This window comes from Physella acuta, unplaced genomic scaffold (assembly GCF_028476545.2).
Source record: "Physella acuta isolate Inbredline_101_S28 unplaced genomic scaffold, ASM2847654v3 ptg000088l, whole genome shotgun sequence".
Lineage (NCBI taxonomy): Eukaryota > Metazoa > Mollusca > Gastropoda > Physidae > Physella > Physella acuta.
The window spans coordinates 146,143-165,431 of NW_026731608.1; the positions used below are offsets into that span (position 1 = coordinate 146,143).

Consider the following 19,289-nt stretch of genomic DNA (forward strand, 5'->3'; position numbering starts at 1 on the left):
TACTCATGCTATCGTGTTCACAGACACACATACACAGACACACATACACACATACACACACATATATACGGACAAGAGTGCAAAATTATGTGAAAACGTCTTTGCAAAAATCTCGATTTGTAATTATTTATTTTTTTGCACGATTACAGTATTTTCTATATTTTCTATATACTTCGTATACGAGAAAGTAACAAGACTCACACTTCACAATTACCACCCTACGCAAGACCCGCATTACACAATTACCACCTTTAAACAAGTTTTACCTCATTTTGCACTATTGTTTCTTGTAATGTAGTCTAGCAGTAAAAAATAAAACAACTATTTACGGATCAATTTTTCATTTAAATAAACCGGGAGTGATCTCCCCTAAACTTTCTCGAATATTCTTATATAACATAACAGGGGATGGGAACTCGGGCTATAGACATGATTTTTATATGGACATAATCCATTTTAAATACTTAAAGTTTTAAAAATAGAATAAAATCTCGTAGACAAATTAATTGCACACCAAGTGAACGCCAAATAAAAAGCGCATAATAGTGCGCAATATTATTAGTACTTTTAAAGTTTACATTAGTTTTTTGAGAAATCGGAAGTAGCGTAAATTACTACTTCCAGTCAACGGAAATTACTCAAAATTTAACAGAAGGTAGAGAATTAGATCTTTTACTTACATGTAAAATTTCATTTATCTATCTGAAATAGTCCTCAAGTTATAGGCTTTTGAAAAATTCAAAGTAGGAAAAGTACCACTTCCGGTTATCGGAAATCGCTCAAAAGTTGATACGGATCTACAATTTTGATAAAATACTTATATATGAAATTTCATCAACCTAGCTGTAACGGTACTCAAGTTATCGTGTTTACACACGGACAGACAGACAGACAGACACACACACACACAGACACACAGACATACGGACAAGATTGCAAAATTATGTTTTTCTGTACCAGTGAGGTGTAAAACGTCGAGATTTGTAAGAATCTCGATTTATTTTTTTTTTGCACGATAACAAGACTTTCTCTATACTTCGTATATACGAGAAAGTAAAAAGTGTGAACACATAAACCTAAGTGTCTATCTTAGCTGTATTCTATAGGGTATGAATTTTGATATGCAACAATAGCTCTGTTTAAAGCAACAAATTAAGACTGTTTATATCTTAGAGGAGGTTTGAGAAATGTTGGATACTTAGCCCAGTTGTATGGGTGAGAGAAATGTTGGATACTTAGCCCAGTTCTACGGGTGAGAGAAACGTTGGATACTTAGCCCAGTTCTACGGGTGAGAGAAATGTTGGATACTTAGCCCAGTTCTACGGGTGAGAGAAACGTTGGATACTTAGTCCAGTTCTACGGGTGAGAGAAATGTTGGATACTTAGCCCAGTTCTACGGGTGAGAGAAACGTTGGATACTTAGCCCAGTTCTACGGGTGAGAGAAATGTTGGATACTTAGCCCAGTTCCACGGGTGAGAGAAATGTTGGATACTTAGTCCAGTTCTACGGGTGAGAGAAATGTTGGATACTTAGCCCAGTTCTACGGGTGAGAGAAATGTTGGATACTTAGCCCAGTTCTACGGGTGAGAGAAACGTTGGATACTTAGTCCAGTTCTACGGGTGAGAGAAATGTTGGATACTTAGCCCAGTTCTACGGGTGAGAGAAACGTTGGATACTTAGCCCAGTTCTACGGGTGAGAGAAATGTTGGATACTTAGCCCAGTTCCACGGGTGAGAGAAATGTTGGATACTTAGTCCAGTTCTACGGGTGAGAGAAATGTTGGATACTTAGCCCAGTTCTACGGGTGAGAGAAATGTTGGATACTTAGCCCAGTTCTACGGGTGAGAGAAACGTTGGATACTTAGCCCAGTTCTACGGGTGAGAGAAATGTTGGATACTTAGCCCAGTTCCACGGGTGAGAGAAATGTTGGATACTTAGCCCAGTTGTATGGGTGAGAGAAATGTTGGATACTTAGCCCAGTTCTACGGGTGAGAGAAACGTTGGATACTTAGCCCAGTTCTACGGGTGAGAGAAATGTTGGATACTTAGCCCAGTTCCACGGGTGAGAGAAATGTTGGATACTTAGCCCAGTTCCACGGGTGAGAGAAATGTTGGATACTTAGTCCAGTTCTACGGATGAGAGAAATGTTGGATACTTAGCCCAGTTCCACGGGTGAGAGAAATGTTGGATACTTAGTCCAGTTCTACGGGTGAGAGAAATGTTGGATACTTAGCCCAGTTCCACTGGTGAGAGAAATGTTGGATACTTAGCCCAGTTCTACGGGTGAGAGAAATGTTGGATACTTAGCCCAGTTCTACGGGTGAGAGAAATGTTGGATACTTAGCCCAGTTCCACGGGTGAGAGAAATGTTGGATACTTAGTCCAGTTCTACGGATGAGAGAAATGTTGGATACTTAGCCCAGTTCCACGGGTGAGAGAAATGTTGGATACTTAGTCCAGTTCTACGGGTGAGAGAAATGTTGGATACTTAGCCCAGTTCTACGGGTGAGAGAAATGTTGGATACTTAGCCCAGTTCTACGGGTGAGAGAAATATTGGATACTTAGCCCAGTTCTACGGGTGAGAGAAATGTTGGATACTTAGCCCAGTTCTACGGGTGAGAGAAATGTTGGATACTTAGTCCAGTTCTACGGGTGAGAGAACTGTTGGATACTTAGCCCAGTTCTACGGGTGAGAGAAATGTTGGATACTTAGCCCAGTTCTATGGGTGAGAGAAATGTTGGATACTTAGTCCAGTTCTACGGGTGAGAGAAATGTTGGATACTTAGCCCAGTTCTACGGGTGAGAGAAACGTTGGATACTTAGCCCAGTTCTACGGGTGAGAGAAATGTTGGATACTTAGCCCAGTTCCACGGGTGAGAGAAATGTTAGATACTTAGCCCAGTTCCACGGGTGAGAGAAATGTTGGATACTTAGTCCAGTTCTACGGGTGAGAGAAATGTTGGATACTTAGCCCAGTTCTACGGGTGAGAGAAATGTTGGATACTTAGCCCAGTTCTACGGGTGAGAGAAACGTTGGATACTTAGCCCAGTTCCACGGGTGAGAGAAATGTTGGATACTTAGTCCAGTTCTACGGGTGAGAGAAATGTTGGATACTTAGCCCAGTTCTACGGGTGAGAGAAATGTTGGATACTTAGCCCAGTTCTACGGGTGAGAGAAATGTTGGATACTTAGCCCAGTTCTACGGGTGAGAGAAATGTTGGATACTAAGCCCAGTTCTACTGGTGAGAGAAATGTTGGATACTTAGTCCAGTTCTACGGGTGAGAGAAATGTTGGATACTTAGCCCAGTTCTACGGGTGAGAGAAATGTTGGTTACTTAGCCCAGTTCTACGGGTGAAAGAAATGTTGGATACTTAGCCCAGTTCTACGGGTGAGAGAAATGTTGGATACTTAGCCCAGTTCCACGGGTGAGAGAAATGTTGGATACTTAGCCCAGTTCCACGGTGAGAGAAATGTTGGATACTTAGCCCAGTTCCAGTCAAATGTGTTGATGAGCAAAAGCTTGCACGAGAGAGACAGTGAGAGAGCAGAGAAAAAACAACTTACAATAAATAACGAAGTGTCCAATGGCTAGAAGTGAGCCAACAAAAACAAAACAAAAACAACTGAAGCGACGAAAATCTTACGTCAATCGACTCAATAAACAGCAAACGATAAATTGATGACTCAATAAAAACGATAAAACGGTGACTCAATAAACAGCTAACGATAAATCGATTACTCAATAAACAGCAAACGATAAATCGATGACTTAATAAACAACAAATGGACAACACCCATGAAGATTTGAGTAAATAACAACTTAAGACATGTCTAGTAGGTACCCTATTGAAGACATGGCGAAATGTATTTTCACTGGCTTTGGCTTAGGGTAATCGAATTAACCTTAAAATATCGGATTATTATAAAATACAGTTAGGTGTGTTTTGATGAGGACAGACAACACCATTAAATACTACCACAAACAAAGTTGGTCCTCTCAAAGAGCTCCGAACTCTTAGAATCAGCTGAGTCATGTATTTGGGTCAGTGGGTAATGAAGGGATTTAATTAACGTCTGGCTGATTACACTTGACCCGTGTGCCAGACAAGGTCGTTAATAGTAAAACAGATTTTCTAGTGCACAGCTGATCATGTCGCAATACGTTCAGTGGTAGGTCTCCAGTTCATTCAACAAGCCATAATTAATTCAACAAAGCCCATAATTCAATGGTAGGTCTACAGTTCATTCAACTTATCCCATAATTAATTCACCAAGCCCATAATTCAATGTTAGGTCTCCAATTAATTGAACAAGCCACAATTAATTCAACAAGCCCCATAACAACAATGTTAACAACAATGTTAAGTCTCCAATTAATTCAACAAACCCCATAATTCAATATTAGGTCCCCAATTAATTCAACAAGCCCCATAATTCAATATTAGGTCTCCAATTAATTCAACAATCCCCATAATTCAATGTTAGGTCTCCAATTAATTTAACATGCCCCATAATTCAATGTTAGGTCTCCAATTAATTTAACATGCCCCATAATTCAATGTTAGGTCTCCAATTAATTTAATATGCCCCATAATTCAATGTTAGGTCTCCAATTAATTCAACAAGCCCCATAATTAAATCTTAGGTCTCCAATTAATTCAACATGCCCTATAATAGAAAGTTTTGTTTCTCATTCATTCCCCATTGTGAGGTCTCTAATGAATTCAAGAAGCCCCATACAAAGGCCTATATCTAGCAATCGTGAATGTAATTATTCGTGAAATTCAACCAGTCATAGGTGCACGAACTTGAAGAACTTATACCTGACTCACTAGTTTAAAAATAGAACAAATTCACAGGTGTAGGCCTACACTTAAAAACCTATTTGAGCATCTTTCGACACAGGTGCATGATTGCCTCATTAAAATAAAAGATCAGGCAACGGTGCAATTCTACCCAATTTTAAGATTATCCCAATTTAAAGATCCACCCAATTTTTAGATCTCCCTAAATTCAAGATCCACACAATCTTAATATCCACCACTTTCAAGATCTACCAAGTTTTAAAATTCACTAAGTTTCGTGTTCCAACGAAATCCGATATTCACCAGATTCCGAAAATGCATTAATATTACAAGTTGCAGAGATGTTGACGATTGTGTGCGTTCTTTGTGTTGAACTGCTGGTCCTAAAATCTGTTCTATTTTCGTGCTCTATGATTTGTTCCATGCGTTGTATAAATTGTATGAACGACTTTTTTTTAATTTACTTTTTTGTTCTTTATTCTAGAATCATCTCAAACTCCCGTCCCGATCGCTTCTTTCATCTCCTCCATCCATCGGTCTCAACAATCACAAACTACTCTCTCTCTCCCTCTCTCCCAGTCCCTCCCCCCCCCCCCCCCCCCCTCTCTCTGACTACCTGTCTTTGACCATCTACTTCCGTCTGACACTTTGATTACCTTTCTCTTCCGTTCTCTGCCATATTCTGTGATCACCGCACCTCACTAACCCACTCTCCCACCCCACCCATCACTGTCCCCACCCCACCCTGCACTGCCCTTACATCAATGCTTTGGCACGCACAGCAAACCTCCGCCCACCCATGGGTCGTCACCACGCACACAGGAGCAGATAACTAGTCAGGAGCAGATAACTAGTCATTATCACACAGGAGCAGATAATTAGTCAGGAGCAGATAATTAGTTAGGAGCAGATAACTAGTCATCATCACACAGGAGCAGATAACTAGTCAGGAGCAGGTAACTAGTCATCATCAGACAGTAGCAGATAATTAGTTGTAATCTCACAAGGGCAGATTTTTCATTATACATGGGTGGATAATGAGTTCAAATCAATGTCCGCCCATTTGTAATCAACTAAAAACCTCAACACTTTACAGTTACCCCTGGGGATGCCCACACCTCTCTACTGGTAGCTGATACTGTCACGGAACTAATTTTATTAATAAGCCAAACGAAATGCACACATTTCGTGTGATATTTAATTGACCAACTTTTATAACAGACGAGTTACTCAAGCTCAGCACGAAAAAATAAAATGTTATTGATTGTTGAAGTAGTCAGTAGGTGTAATTTTGTATTGAATCTTGTGAATAGGCGTTAGTGTTTCTTCCAGACTTTTTTCTCAGGAGGGGGGGGGCTTGAAATTTTCGGGTGAGGGGCAGACTAAAATTTCCAGGGCGTGGGGGGCGTACACTGTTAAAAGTTTATATTATCTATATATTCGGGGGGGGGGGGGCGAAGTGATGCCTGGAAAAAACTCTGGTAGGGTAAGTCCGTAAACTATTTGGTCGGCTGACCAGAACAGGGAGAATACTTTTGCCCCCCCCTCCATCCCCAGGGCCTCACCTGGTTTGAATGACCTACTGTCTTGAAAAATTTGATCACACCACTAGGTGGCGCTTTAACACTGCTTCAGGCAAGGGATCTAGCACTATAGACCAGTCAGTTACAAAATGCCTTGATCTCACCACCAGGTAGCGCTTTAACACAGCTTCAGGCAAGAGGTCTAGCACTAGACCAGTCAGTCACAAAATACCTTGATCACACCACTAGGTGGCGCTTTAACACAGCTCCGGGTGGTCTGATGGACTGATACACTCGGTCTTGCCGGCCAGTATGACGTCATGAAACCTTCAGTTGGCCGTCTGCATGCTGTGATTGATGTATCGCAGGCCAAGAGGACAGCACGCGCCGCGCCTCTTAAAATAATCTTTAATTGCTGTCAAACTTGGAGGATCGATCCACCAAATACAGAAGATAAAAATAGCCCGCTGTTTACAAACATTCGATGCCAGTGATAGCATGAGAGATGTTTGCTAGTCGCAATCATCAAAACAATGGCATCTTGTCTCTTCATTGATGGGGGTGGGGAGGGGAGGATAGAGCTATGCATCTAATTAGTTAGAATTGTTGTTAAATAGGTTATGCTATGTATGCTTTATAATATGCACAGGGTGTGGTCATCTAAAGTCTAATAAATGGACAGGATGGGGTTATCTAAAGTCTAATAAATGTAAAGGGTGGGGTCATCTAAAATCTAATAAAAGGACAGAGTGGGGTCATCTAAAGTCTAATAAATGTAAAGGGTGGGGTCACTGGTCAAACGACCATTGAACCTATAGTCACTCGTCAAACTGATGATTAAACCAATTGCGAAAGTGTCATTGTATCATTGAGCTGTGTTTGCTGAACTGCACCAACATTTACCTTGTGTCTGCAAAATAATTGTTTTACTCCATGTCAAGAAATAATGCCCTGATATTCAAACAATTATTGCGCAATTCCATGATTAGTATCAACACTGGGCTGGTGACTTTTGACTGAGTAAATAGTCATGGCAGATGGTAAATGGTAGATGGTAGATGGTAGATGGTAGATGGTAGATGGTAGATGGTAGATGGCAGATAGTAGATGGTAGATGGTAGATGGTAGATGGTAGATGGTAGATGGTAGATGGTTGATGGTAGATGGTATATGGTACATGGTAGATGGTAGATGGTAGACGGTAGACGGTAGATGGCAGATGGTAGATGGTAGATGGTAGATGGTAGACGGTAGGTGGTAGAAGTAGATGGTAGATGGTAGATGGTAGATGGTAGATGGTAGATGGTAGATGGTAGATGGTAGATGGTAGATGGTAGATGGCAGATGGTAGATGGCAGATGGTAGATGATAGACGGTAGACGGTAGGTGGTAGAAGTAGATGGTAGATGGTAGATGGTAGCTGGTAGACGGTAGACGGTAGACGGTAGACGGTAGACGGTAGATGGTAGACGGTAGACGGTAGACGGTAGACGGTAGATGGTAGATGGTAGATGGCAGATGGTAGATGGTAGATGGTAGATGGTAGATGGCAGATGGCAGATGGCAGATGGTAGATGGCAGATGGCAGATGGTAGATGGTAGATGGTAGATGGTAGATGGTAGATGGTAGATGGTAGATGGTAGATGGTAGATGGTAGATGGTAGATGGTAGATGGTAGATGGTAGATGGTAGATGGTAGATGGTAGATGGTAGATGGCAGATGGTAGATAGTAGATGGTAGATGGCAGATGGCAGATGGCAGATGGTAGATGGCAGATGGCAGATGGCAGATGGCAGATGGCAGATGGTAGATGGTAGATGGTAGATGGTAGACTGTAGATGGTAGATGGTAGATGGTAGATGGTAGATGGTAGATGGTAGATGGTAGATGGTAGATGGTAGATGGTAGATGGTAGATGGTAGATGGTAGATGGTAGATGGTAGATGGTAGATGGTAGATGGTAGATGGTAGATGGTAGATGGTAGATGGTAGATGGTAGATGGTAGATGGTAGATGGTAGATGGTAGATGGTAGATGGTAGATGGTAGATGGTAGATGGTTGATGGTTGATGGTAGATGGTTGATGGTAGATGGTAGACGGTAGACTGTGTCAGGCGGTGTATCTACTGCAGAAAGTCAGATAAACGGAGTCAGTCGATGGCCAGAAGGTAGACCATATCTGTCCAGCACGGCTCTGTCTGTAGACCGCGCCCTGTCAAACTTAACCTGTCTGTAGACCGCGCCCTGTCAAACTTAACCTGTCTGTAGACCGCGCCCTGTCAAACTTAACCTGTCTGTAGACCGCGCCCTGTCAAACTTAACCTGTCTGTAGACCGCGCCCTGTCAAACTTAACCTGTCTGTAGACCGTGCCCTGTCAAACTTAACCTGTCTGTAGACCGCGCCCTGTCAAACTTAACCTGTCTGTAGACCGCGCCCTGTCAAACTTAACCTGTCTGTAGACCGCGCCCTGTCAAACTTAACCTGTCTGTAGACCGCGCCCTGTCAAACTTAACCTGTCTGTAGACCGCGCCCTGTCAAACTTAACCTGTCTGTAGACCGCGCCCTGTCAAACTTAACCTGTCTGTAGACCGCGCCCTGTCAAACTTAACCTGTCTGTAGACCGCGCCCTGTCAAACTTAACCTGTCTGTAGACCGCGCCCTGTCAAACTTAACCTGTCTGTAGACCGCGCCCTGTCAAACTTAACCTGTCTGTAGACCGCGCCCTGTCAAACTTAACCTGTCTGTAGACCGTGCCCTGTCAAACTTAACCTGTCTGTAGACCGCGCCCTGTCAAACTTAACCTGTCTGTAGACCGCGCCCTGTCAAACTTAACCTGTCTGTAGACCGCGCCCTGTCAAACTTAACCTGTCTGTAGACCGCGCCCTGTCAAACTTAACCTGTCTGTAGACCGCGCCCTGTCAAACTTAACCTGTCTGTAGACCGCGCCCTGTCAAACTTAACCTGTCTGTAGACCGCGCCCTGTCAAACTTAACCTGTCTGTAGACCGTGCCCTGTCAAACTTAACCTGTCTGTAGACCGCGCCCTGTCAAACTTAACCTGTCTGTAGACCGCGCCCTGTCAAACTTAACCTGTCTGTAGACCGCGCCCTGTCAAACTTAACCTGTCTGTAGACCGCGCCCTGTCAAACTTAACCTGTCTGTAGACCGCGCCCTGTCAAACTTAACCTGTCTGTAGACCGTGCCCTGTCAAACTTAACCTGTCTGTAGACCGCGCCCTGTCAAACTTAACCTGTCTGTAGACCGCGCCCTGTCAAACTTAACCTGTCTGTAGACCGCGCCCTGTCAAACTTAACCTGTCTGTAGACCGCGCCCTGTCAAACTTAACCTGTCTGTAGACCGCGCCCTGTCAAACTTAACCTGTCTGTAGACCGCGCCCTGTCAAACTTAACCTGTCTGTAGACCGCGCCCTGTCAAACTTAACCTGTCTGTAGACCGCGCCCTGTCAAACTTAACCTGTCTGTAGACCGCGCCCTGTCAAACTTAACCTGTCTGTAGACCGCGCCCTGTCAAACTTAACCTGTCTGTAGACCGCGCCCTGTCAAACTTAACCTGTCTGTAGACCGTGCCCTGTCAAACTTAACCTGTCTGTAGACCGCGCCCTGTCAAACTTAACCTGTCTGTAGACCGCGCCCTGTCAAACTTAACCTGTCTGTAGACCGCGCCCTGTCAAACTTAACCTGTCTGTAGACCGCGCCCTGTCAAACTTAACCTGTCTGTAGACCGCGCCCTGTCAAACTTAACCTGTCTGTAGACCGCGCCCTGTCAAACTTAACCTGTCTGTAGACCGCGCCCTGTCAAACTTAACCTGTCTGTAGACCGCGCCCTGTCAAACTTAACCTGTCTGTAGACCGCGCCCTGTCAAACTTAACCTGTCTGTAGACCGCGCCCTGTCAAACTTAACCTGTCTGTAGACCGCGCCCTGTCAAACTTAACCTGTCTGTAGACCGCGCCCTGTCAAACTTAACCTGTCTGTAGACCGCGCCCTGTCAAACTTAACCTGTCTGTAGACCGCGCCCTGTCAAACTTAACCTGTCTGTAGAACGCGCCCTGTCAAACTTAACCTGTCTGTAGAACGCGCCCTGTCAAACTTAACCTGTCTGTAGACCGCGCCCTGTCAAACTTAACCTGTCTGTAGACCGCGCCCTGTCAAACTTAACCTGTCTGTAGACCGCGCCCTGTCAAACTTAACCTGTCTGTAGACCGCGCCCTGTCAAACTTAACCTGTCTGTAGACCGTGCCCTGTCAAACTTAACCTGTCTGTAGACCGCGCCCTGTCAAACTTAACCTGTCTGTAGACCGCGCCCTGTCAAACTTAACCTGTCTGTAGACCGCGCCCTGTCAAACTTAACCTGTCTGTAGACCGCGCCCTGTCAAACTTAACCTGTCTGTAGACCGCGCCCTGTCAAACTTAACCTGTCTGTAGACCGCGCCCTGTCAAACTTAACCTGTCTGTAGACCGCGCCCTGTCAAACTTAACCTGTCTGTAGACCGTGCCCTGTCAAACTTAACCTGTCTGTAGACCGCGCCCTGTCAAACTTAACCTGTCTGTAGACCGCGCCCTGTCAAACTTAACCTGTCTGTAGACCGCGCCCTGTCAAACTTAACCTGTCTGTAGACCGCGCCCTGTCAAACTTAACCTGTCTGTAGACCGCGCCCTGTCAAACTTAACCTGTCTGTTAACCAAACTTAACTTTCACTGTTAGTTCGATTAGACCAATTCAACTCAATGTGGAGTAAACATGGAACATGACATGGAACATGACATGGAACATGACAGAGAACATGACAGGGAACATGACAGGGAACATGACAGGGAACATGACAGGGAACACGACAGGGAACATGACATGACCATGACAGGGACCATGACAGGGAACATGACATGGAACATGACATGGAACATGACAGGGAACATGACAGGGAACATGACATGGTTGTAGCAGTTCGACTACAGTTTGGATGACATGTAAATGTAAAAAGTTCAAATAGAAACAAACGCGACATTGGTATCTTCTTTGTTTGAAGAAACTATTTCTCTCTCTCTCTCTATCTATAGCTATCTTTTCCCACCTCTCTTTCTGTCTAAATTCCTGGCATGATGTATATGTATGTATCTCTCTCTCTCTCTCTCTCTCTCTTTCTCTCTCTCTCTCTCTCTCTCTCTCTCTCTCTCTCTCTCTCTCTCCTTTTAAATAACATTTGAAAAATATTATTTTTAAACGTTCAAAATCCATCTGTTTTTATTGACATCATTTTAAAAATGTTACTATATTTAAAATAAATTATAAATATTTTATAATTGTTTATTAATACCTTCCTATTACCGCTACATTATTGATACGTACACGCAACGAATCCGATTTTTTTAACCGGATGTCAAGTCCAGTTTTCATCTCTCCAACATAATCCCGCCTCTAGACAGCGCTCACAAGGCGAACTTATGACAAGATACATTTTCATCAATTGTGACCTTTGCTCTCCAGCGAGCGAAGATCAGAGGAAAACTAGACGAAACTGATCTTGACAGAAAAACCTTTAATAACGTTTGAATCAGATTGTTGTCATGGCTGGCTTCTGTAGCAGAGCTGACCGCAAGACGTGAGCATCGAGGGGGAATAAGTCAACTGTAATTTGACTTGACCTCTGCTTGTTTGGGGAATAAGTCAACTGTAATTTGACTTGAACTCTGCTTGTTTGGGGAATAAGTCAACTGTAATTTGACTTGGCCTCTGCTTGGTTGGAGAATAAGTCAACTGTAATTTGACTTGACCTCTGCCTATTTGGGGAATAAGTCAACTGTAATTTGACTTGACCTCTGCTTATTTGGGGAATAAGTCAACTGTAATTTGACTTGACCTCTGGTTATTTGGGGAATAAGTCAACTGTAATTTGACTTGACCTCTGCTTGTTTGGGGAATAAGTCAACTGTAATTTGACTTGACCTCTGCTTGTTTGGGGAGTAAGTCAACTGTAATTTGACCTCTAGCTATTCGGGACACAAGTCAACTGTAAATTGGCTTGATAACTATGTGGATTACGACAACGTCTACGTTAATTTTATGGATGTGCTTCTTTATACATAAAAATTGTTCGTTTATTTACTCAAACAAATGTTGATACCGTTTATCAAACAAATGTTGATAACATCTACCAAACAAATGTTGATAACGTCTATCAAACAAATGTTGATACCATCTATCAAACAAATGTTGATACCATCTATCAAACGAATGTTGATACCATCTATCACTTTCCCCAGAATGACGACAGTACCAAGATATCACACAGATGTCTGGGTGGCCTTTGTCTTACATCAGATGATCTTTAGAGGCAATCAATGAAAATGTGCTCAGAATATTTCGTCATTTTTACTTGGATACAAGTACGTAAAGCTGACTGTGATTTCATTCAAGTACCTAAATCTGACTTTGATTCTGTGATAAGGCTCGAAGCTGTGTTAAGTCGCTGTCTGTGAAAAGAACATGGCACTGGGAATGTATTCTTTCAAGTTCTGGAATGTTCCTCCCGTGGGTGCGACCCTGACGTGTGTCTGCCAATTGTTGTGCCTGCACCTCCTCTCCTGCACCCTCGTGTCTTTCAGTTCCAGCCGTCTGCCCGGATGTAGCGCCGCCCCTGTCGACGATCAGGTACGATTTGTTTTCCTCATCAGCTGCAAGTGGCTGAGTGCAATTAGCTAGAAAATACATCAGTTCTTAATGCGTTTAGAGTTCGCTCCCCACCCAGGGAAATCAAATTTAGGTTTTTTACGAGAAGAAAATTTTTCCTCAGACACACTTATGTGTTTTTCACCAATAAACACTGAGGCTTTTAACGATAAACAGATTTTCTTTCACCAACAGCCCGTATCTTGCCAACAAACGTCAATATTTTTGTCCTTAGATTCATTTCCCTTTACATAAACTTTTACAGATAAACACACACGCTTTTACATATAGATAAACACTTTGATAGTTAAAAACACACACACTTTTACAGATAAACACACACACTTTTGCAGATAAACACACACACTTTTACAAATACACACACTTTTAAAAATAAAAACACATACTTCTACGAATAGATCTACAAATATACACATATATTTTTACAAATAAATCCACATATTTTAAAAATAGCTACACGTACTTGCACAAATTACGATTTAACCAATCAAAGCACGTGGTTTAACAAGAAAATATTTGACGACAACGAGGACTTATTTCCTATCGAAATAGAGGAAATGTATTAAACTAACTTTAAAATATAGGAACAATAGAATGATCATTTTAAATATTTATTATGCGCGGTCAGGTGTGGAAAAAAATACTGTATTTATTATCCCAAATTTTGCCTCGTTGCTTAATGTCTTATTAATTTTCCACAATTCTCTTTAAATTGGGATCTAATTTTTTTTAACACAACACTTCCCTATGAGTCCTCCAAGGATGTACACATCCACGCTAGAAGTAGACAAGACATCTTTTCGCATTCTTTCGGTAGTTGGTGTTACCGTCAGCTTTCATTTATGATGTATTTGTGTAGAGGAAGACGTGTTTCTGCTGTTAGAGAATCCATCAAGTTTCTTATTGCATTAGATGAACAAGTCAAACCCACCTCGCTTGACACATCTTGGCCAGATAAACATCTGGGCATGTTAGCCAAATAAATACTGCTGATATTTTAAATTTAATATTTGTAAATATACGTTTGTTTATTTTACTTCAAAATAATTTCTATAAATAAAACGTTATGGGAAAAGCTTTTTTGTAACTCAAAACTGTTTTGAACCACGAAGTTAACAACACTCGATAAATAAATAAATTTTTTTAAAGAAGGCTTCTTTTTACGGCAGTAAAATGCTTGACAGTTAAGCTTTAAAATTGCACTGAAATAACTGGGAATTCTTAAGCAATGTCTTTACGCACAACATTTTTCTAATGTAAGTTTCCTAACTTCACAAATGTATTTATCTAACGTGTCTTTAGACCTGAGTTTTAAAAGAGTGAACTATCCTGTGCGAGTTAAGATTGGAACTTTACCCTGTGTTTTAAGGTCTGACCCCATCCCATGCAAGTTGGTCTGACCCCATCCCATGCAAGTTGGTCTGACCCCATCCCATGCGAGTTGGTCTGACCCCATCCCATGCGAATTGGTCTGACCCAATCCCATGCGAGTTGGTCTGACCCCATCCATCCCATTAGTTGGTCTGACCCCATCCCATGCGAGTAGGTCTGACCCCATCCCATGCGAGTAGGTCTGACCCCATCCCATGCGAGTTGGTCTGACCCCATCCCATGCGAGTTGGTCTGACCCCATCCATCCCATCCGAGTTGGTCTGACCCCATCCCATCCGAGTTGGTCTGACCCCATCCATCCCATCCGAGTTGGTCTGACCCCATCCCATCCGAGTTGGTCTGACCCCATCCCATCCGAGTTGGTCTGACCCCATCCATCCCATGCGAGTTGGTCTGACCCCATCCCATGCGAGTTGGTCTGACCCCATCCATCCCATGCGAGTTGGTCTGACCCCATCCATCCCATGCGAGTTGGTCTGACCCCATCCCATGCGAGTTGGTCTGACCCCATCCATCCCATGCGAGTTGGTCTGACCCCATCCCATGCGAGTTGGTCTGACCCCATCCCATGCGAGTTGGTCTGACCCCATCCATCCCATGCGAGTTGGTCTGACCCCATCCCATGCGAGTTGATCTGACCCCATCCATCCCATGCGAGTTGGTCTCACCCCATCCATCCCATGCGAGTTGGTCCGACCCTTTCCATCCCATGCGAGTTGGTCTGACCCCATCCATCCCATGCGAGTTGGTCTGACCCCATCCCATGCGAGTTGGTCTGACCCCATCCCATGCGAGTTAGTCTGACCCCATCCCATCCGAGTTGGTCCGACCCTTTCCATCCCATGCGAGTTGGTCTGACCCCATCCATCCCATGCGAGTTGGTCTGACCCCATCCCATGCGAGTTGGTCTGACCCCATCCCATGCGAGTTGGTCTGACCCCATCCATCCCATGCGAGTTGGTCTGACCCCATCCATCCCATGCGAGTAGGTCTGACCCCATCCATCCCATGCGAGTTGGTCTGACCCCATCCATCCCATGCGAGTTGGTCTGACCCCATCCATCCCATCCGAGTTGGTCTGACCCCATCCCATGCGAGTTGGTCTGACCCCATCCATCCCATGCGAGTAGGTCTGACCCCATCCATCCCATGCAAGTTGGTCTGACCCCATCCATCCCATGCGAGTTGGTCTGACCCCATCCCATGCGAGTTGGTCTGACCCCATCCCATGCAAGTTGGTCTGACCCCATCCATCCCATGCTAGTTGGTTTGACCCCACCCCATGCGAGTTGGTCTGACCCCATCCATCCCATGCGAGTTGGTCTGACCCCATCCATCCCATGCGAGTTAGTCTGACCCCATCCCATGCGAGTTAGTCTGACCCCATCCCATGCGAGTTGGTCTGACCCCATCCATCCCATGCGAGTTGGTCTGACCCCATCCCATACGTGTTAGTCTGACCCCATCCCATGCAAGTTGGTCTGACCCCATCCCATGCGAGTAGGTCTGACCCCATCCCATGCGAGTTGGTCTGACCCCACCCCATCCGAGTTGGTCTGACCCCATCCATCCCATGCTAGTTGGTCTGACCCCATCCATCCCATGCGAGTTAGTCTGACCCCATCCCATGCGAGTTAGTCTGACCCCATCCCATGCGAGTTGGTCTGACCCCATCCATCCCATGCGAGTTGGTCTGACCCCATCCCATACGTGTTAGTCTGACCCCATCCCATGCAAGTTGGTCTGACCCCATCCCATGCGAGTTGGTCTGACCCCATCCCATGCGAGTTGGTCTGACCCCATCCCATGCGAGTTGGTCTGACCCCATCCCATGCGAGTTGGTCTGACCCCATCCCATGCGAGTTGGTCTGACCCCATCCCATGCGAGTTGGTCTGACCCCATCCCATGCGAGTTGGTCTGACCCCATCCATCCCATGCAAGTTGGTCTGACCCCATCCATCCCATGCGAGTTGGTCTGACCCCATCCATCCCATCCGAGTTGGTCCGACCCTTTCCATCCCATGCGAGTTGGTCTGACCCCATCCCATGCGAGTTGGTCTGACCCCATCCCATCCGAGTTGGTCTGACCCCATCCATCCCATGCAAGTTGGTTTGACCCCATCCATCCCATGCGAGTTGGTCTGACCCCATCCCATGCGAGTTGGTCTGACCCCATCCCATGCGAGTTGGTCTGACCCCATCCATCCCATGCAAGTTGGTCTGACCCCATCCCATGCGAGTAGGTCTGACCCCTCCCATGCGAGTAGGTCTGCAGTAAAGCTTAAAACAACTGATGAAAGAAGCAGCTGAGGGGATGAAGCTAAATTACGTATGCTGAAGGCTGGCCCAGCAAACATGGATTCTAGCACCTGCACGCTTGTTCACCTGTCAGAGTCTCCGGCCCGTCTACCTGCCTGCCACACCACGGGGGGTTCTGCTCGAGTTTACCTGGATAGGTGGGGGTAGGGGCTGGGGTGGAGGCAGGAAACAGGGGTTGTTATAAGGAAGGGGTGGGGTGTTAACAAGACGGGGGTGTTTCGAGGGTTGGCTGGTAGGAGATTTTAATTGTTGGGAAGTTACAAGTAATTTTTTTTTAATCAGAGACTAATTACCTTAGTTTTACAAGTAAATTATTTTTTTTAAATTAAAAAAATTGGAGACTAATTAAGTTAGATTTACAAGTAAATTTAAAACATCAGAGACTGATTACCTTAGTTTTACACGAAAACTTGTATTTTAAAAAAAAACGAGCCTGTGCCATGATGTAGAGGTAATAAAATAAGAGACTGATTGGGTTATTTAAAATACTTTAAAAATAACAAGAGTGTACCTAACAGCATATGCTGTGTACAGTTTGAGACTTAACAGTATATGCTGGGTATAGTTTGAGACTTAACAGCATATGCTGTGTATAGTTTGGGACTTAAAAGTATCGGCTGTGTATAGTTTGGGACTTAAAAGTATACGTTGTGTATAGTTTGGGACGTTGAATGGCGTGTGTGAAGGAATGAAAAAAAACGCTTTGGAGCAGAGGCGTAGCGAGGGGGTGGTATGTCCCCGGGAATGGTCGCTACGCCTCTGGGGGGTGACACCATTAAGTGCCGCACCGGGTGACACCCGACCTCGCTACGCCACTGCAGTGGAGCCAGTTAATAATTTCATCTTAGACTGACAACTTTGCTGAACTGTTATTTAGACGTGTAGCGAGAGAAGAACAATCACATATACTGACAGTGATTTAGCCGGTAGTGATTTAGGTGAGCACTGATTTAGCCAGTGGTGACTTAGACGGGCACTGATTTAGCCGGTAGTGATTTAGACGGGCACTGATTTAGCCGGTAGTGATTTAGACGGGCACTGATTTAGCCAGTAGTGACTTAGACGGGCACTGATTTAGCCGGTAGTGATTTAGGTTAGCACTAATTTAGCCGGTAGTGATTTACCGGGCACTGATTTAGCCGGTAGTGACTTAGACGGGCACTGATTTAGCCGGTAGTGATTTAACAGGGCACTGATTTAGCCGGTAGTGATTTAACAGGGCACTGATTTAGCCGGTAGTGATTTAACAGGGCACTGATTTAGCCGGTAGTGATTTAACAGGGCACTGATTTAGGCGGTAGTGACTTCTTCCCAGCGAGACCAAACGATATCCAGACGGGAAAAAAATGTATCATCTCTTGAACATTTTATTTAATACTTCGCGTGGTTTGGTGTAATGTTCAGCCAACATTAGCTAGGCAACTCATTGAGACTAGAGCTAGAAACTATAATGTTGAGCTAAAGTTAGCTAGGCAATCATTGAGACTGAGGCTAGAAACTATAATGTTGAGCTTAAGTTAGCTAGGCAACTCATTGAGACTGAGGCTAGAAACTATAATGTTGAGCTTAAGTTAGCTAGGCAATCATTGAGACTGAGGCTAGAAACTATAATGTTGAGCTAAAGTTAGCTAGGCAACTCATTGAGACTGACGCTAGAAACTATAATGTTGAGCTCAAGTTAGCTAGGCAATCATTGAGACTGAGGCTAGAAACTATAATGTTGAGCTAAAGTTAGCTAGGCAATCATTGAGACTGAGGCTAGAAACTATAATGTTGAGCTTAAGTTAGCTAGGCAATCGTTGAGACTGAGGCTAGAAACTATAATGTTGAGCTAAAGTTAGCTAGGCAATCATTGAGACTAGGGCTAGAAACTATAATGTTGAGCTAAAGTTAGCTAGGCAGTCATTGAGACTGAGGCTAGAAACTATAATGTTGAGCTAAAGTTAGCTAGGCAATCATTGAGACATGGGCTAGAAACTATAATGTTGAGCTAGTTAGCTAGGCAATCATTGAGACTGAGGCTAGAAACTATAATGTTGAGCTAAAGTTAGCTAGGCAATCATTGAGACTAGGGCTAGAAACTATAATGTTGAGCTAAAGTTAGCTAGGCAATCATTGAGACTGAGGCTAGAAACTATAATGTTGAGCTAAAGTTAGCTAGGCAATCATTGAGACTGAGGCTAGAAACTATAATGTTGATCCAACAATAGCTAGACAACTCTTAAAGACTAGGGCTAGAAACTGGCGCAAGATTAGGATAATAGAAGCTGATATATGTATGTATGGATGTATGTATAGGGGGCTAACGAAGCCGACGAGGGTTGCTGTGTCACGTGACCAGCACTACAAACGGACCAATCAAGGGTCAGGACACTGCCCGATGTCTAAGAGCAGCCAATAAGATCGTGTACAGAGTCTGGAGAAGGGGGGAGGGTGGGAGATGCTGTTGTCTACTGGTGGAGATTTCATTCAGAACATCTGGGTCAGTGGTTTGTGGTCCACGTCCTTCAGTTGTTGCCACTTTTCTTTT

General features: G+C 44.1%; 1 protein-coding gene across 1 annotated transcript in view; it reads left to right on the forward strand.

The window, feature by feature from the left end:
* Positions 1-19,289, forward strand: part of LOC131927503 (zinc metalloproteinase dpy-31) — a 49,739-nt gene that overhangs the window by 1,991 nt on the left and 28,459 nt on the right. Inside the window, exon 2 of the mRNA XM_059283188.1 lies at positions 12,621-13,008. Within this exon, the coding sequence (XP_059139171.1) occupies positions 12,844-13,008 (165 nt within the window). The 5' untranslated portion in view covers positions 12,621-12,843. The remainder of the gene's footprint in view (positions 1-12,620; positions 13,009-19,289) is intronic.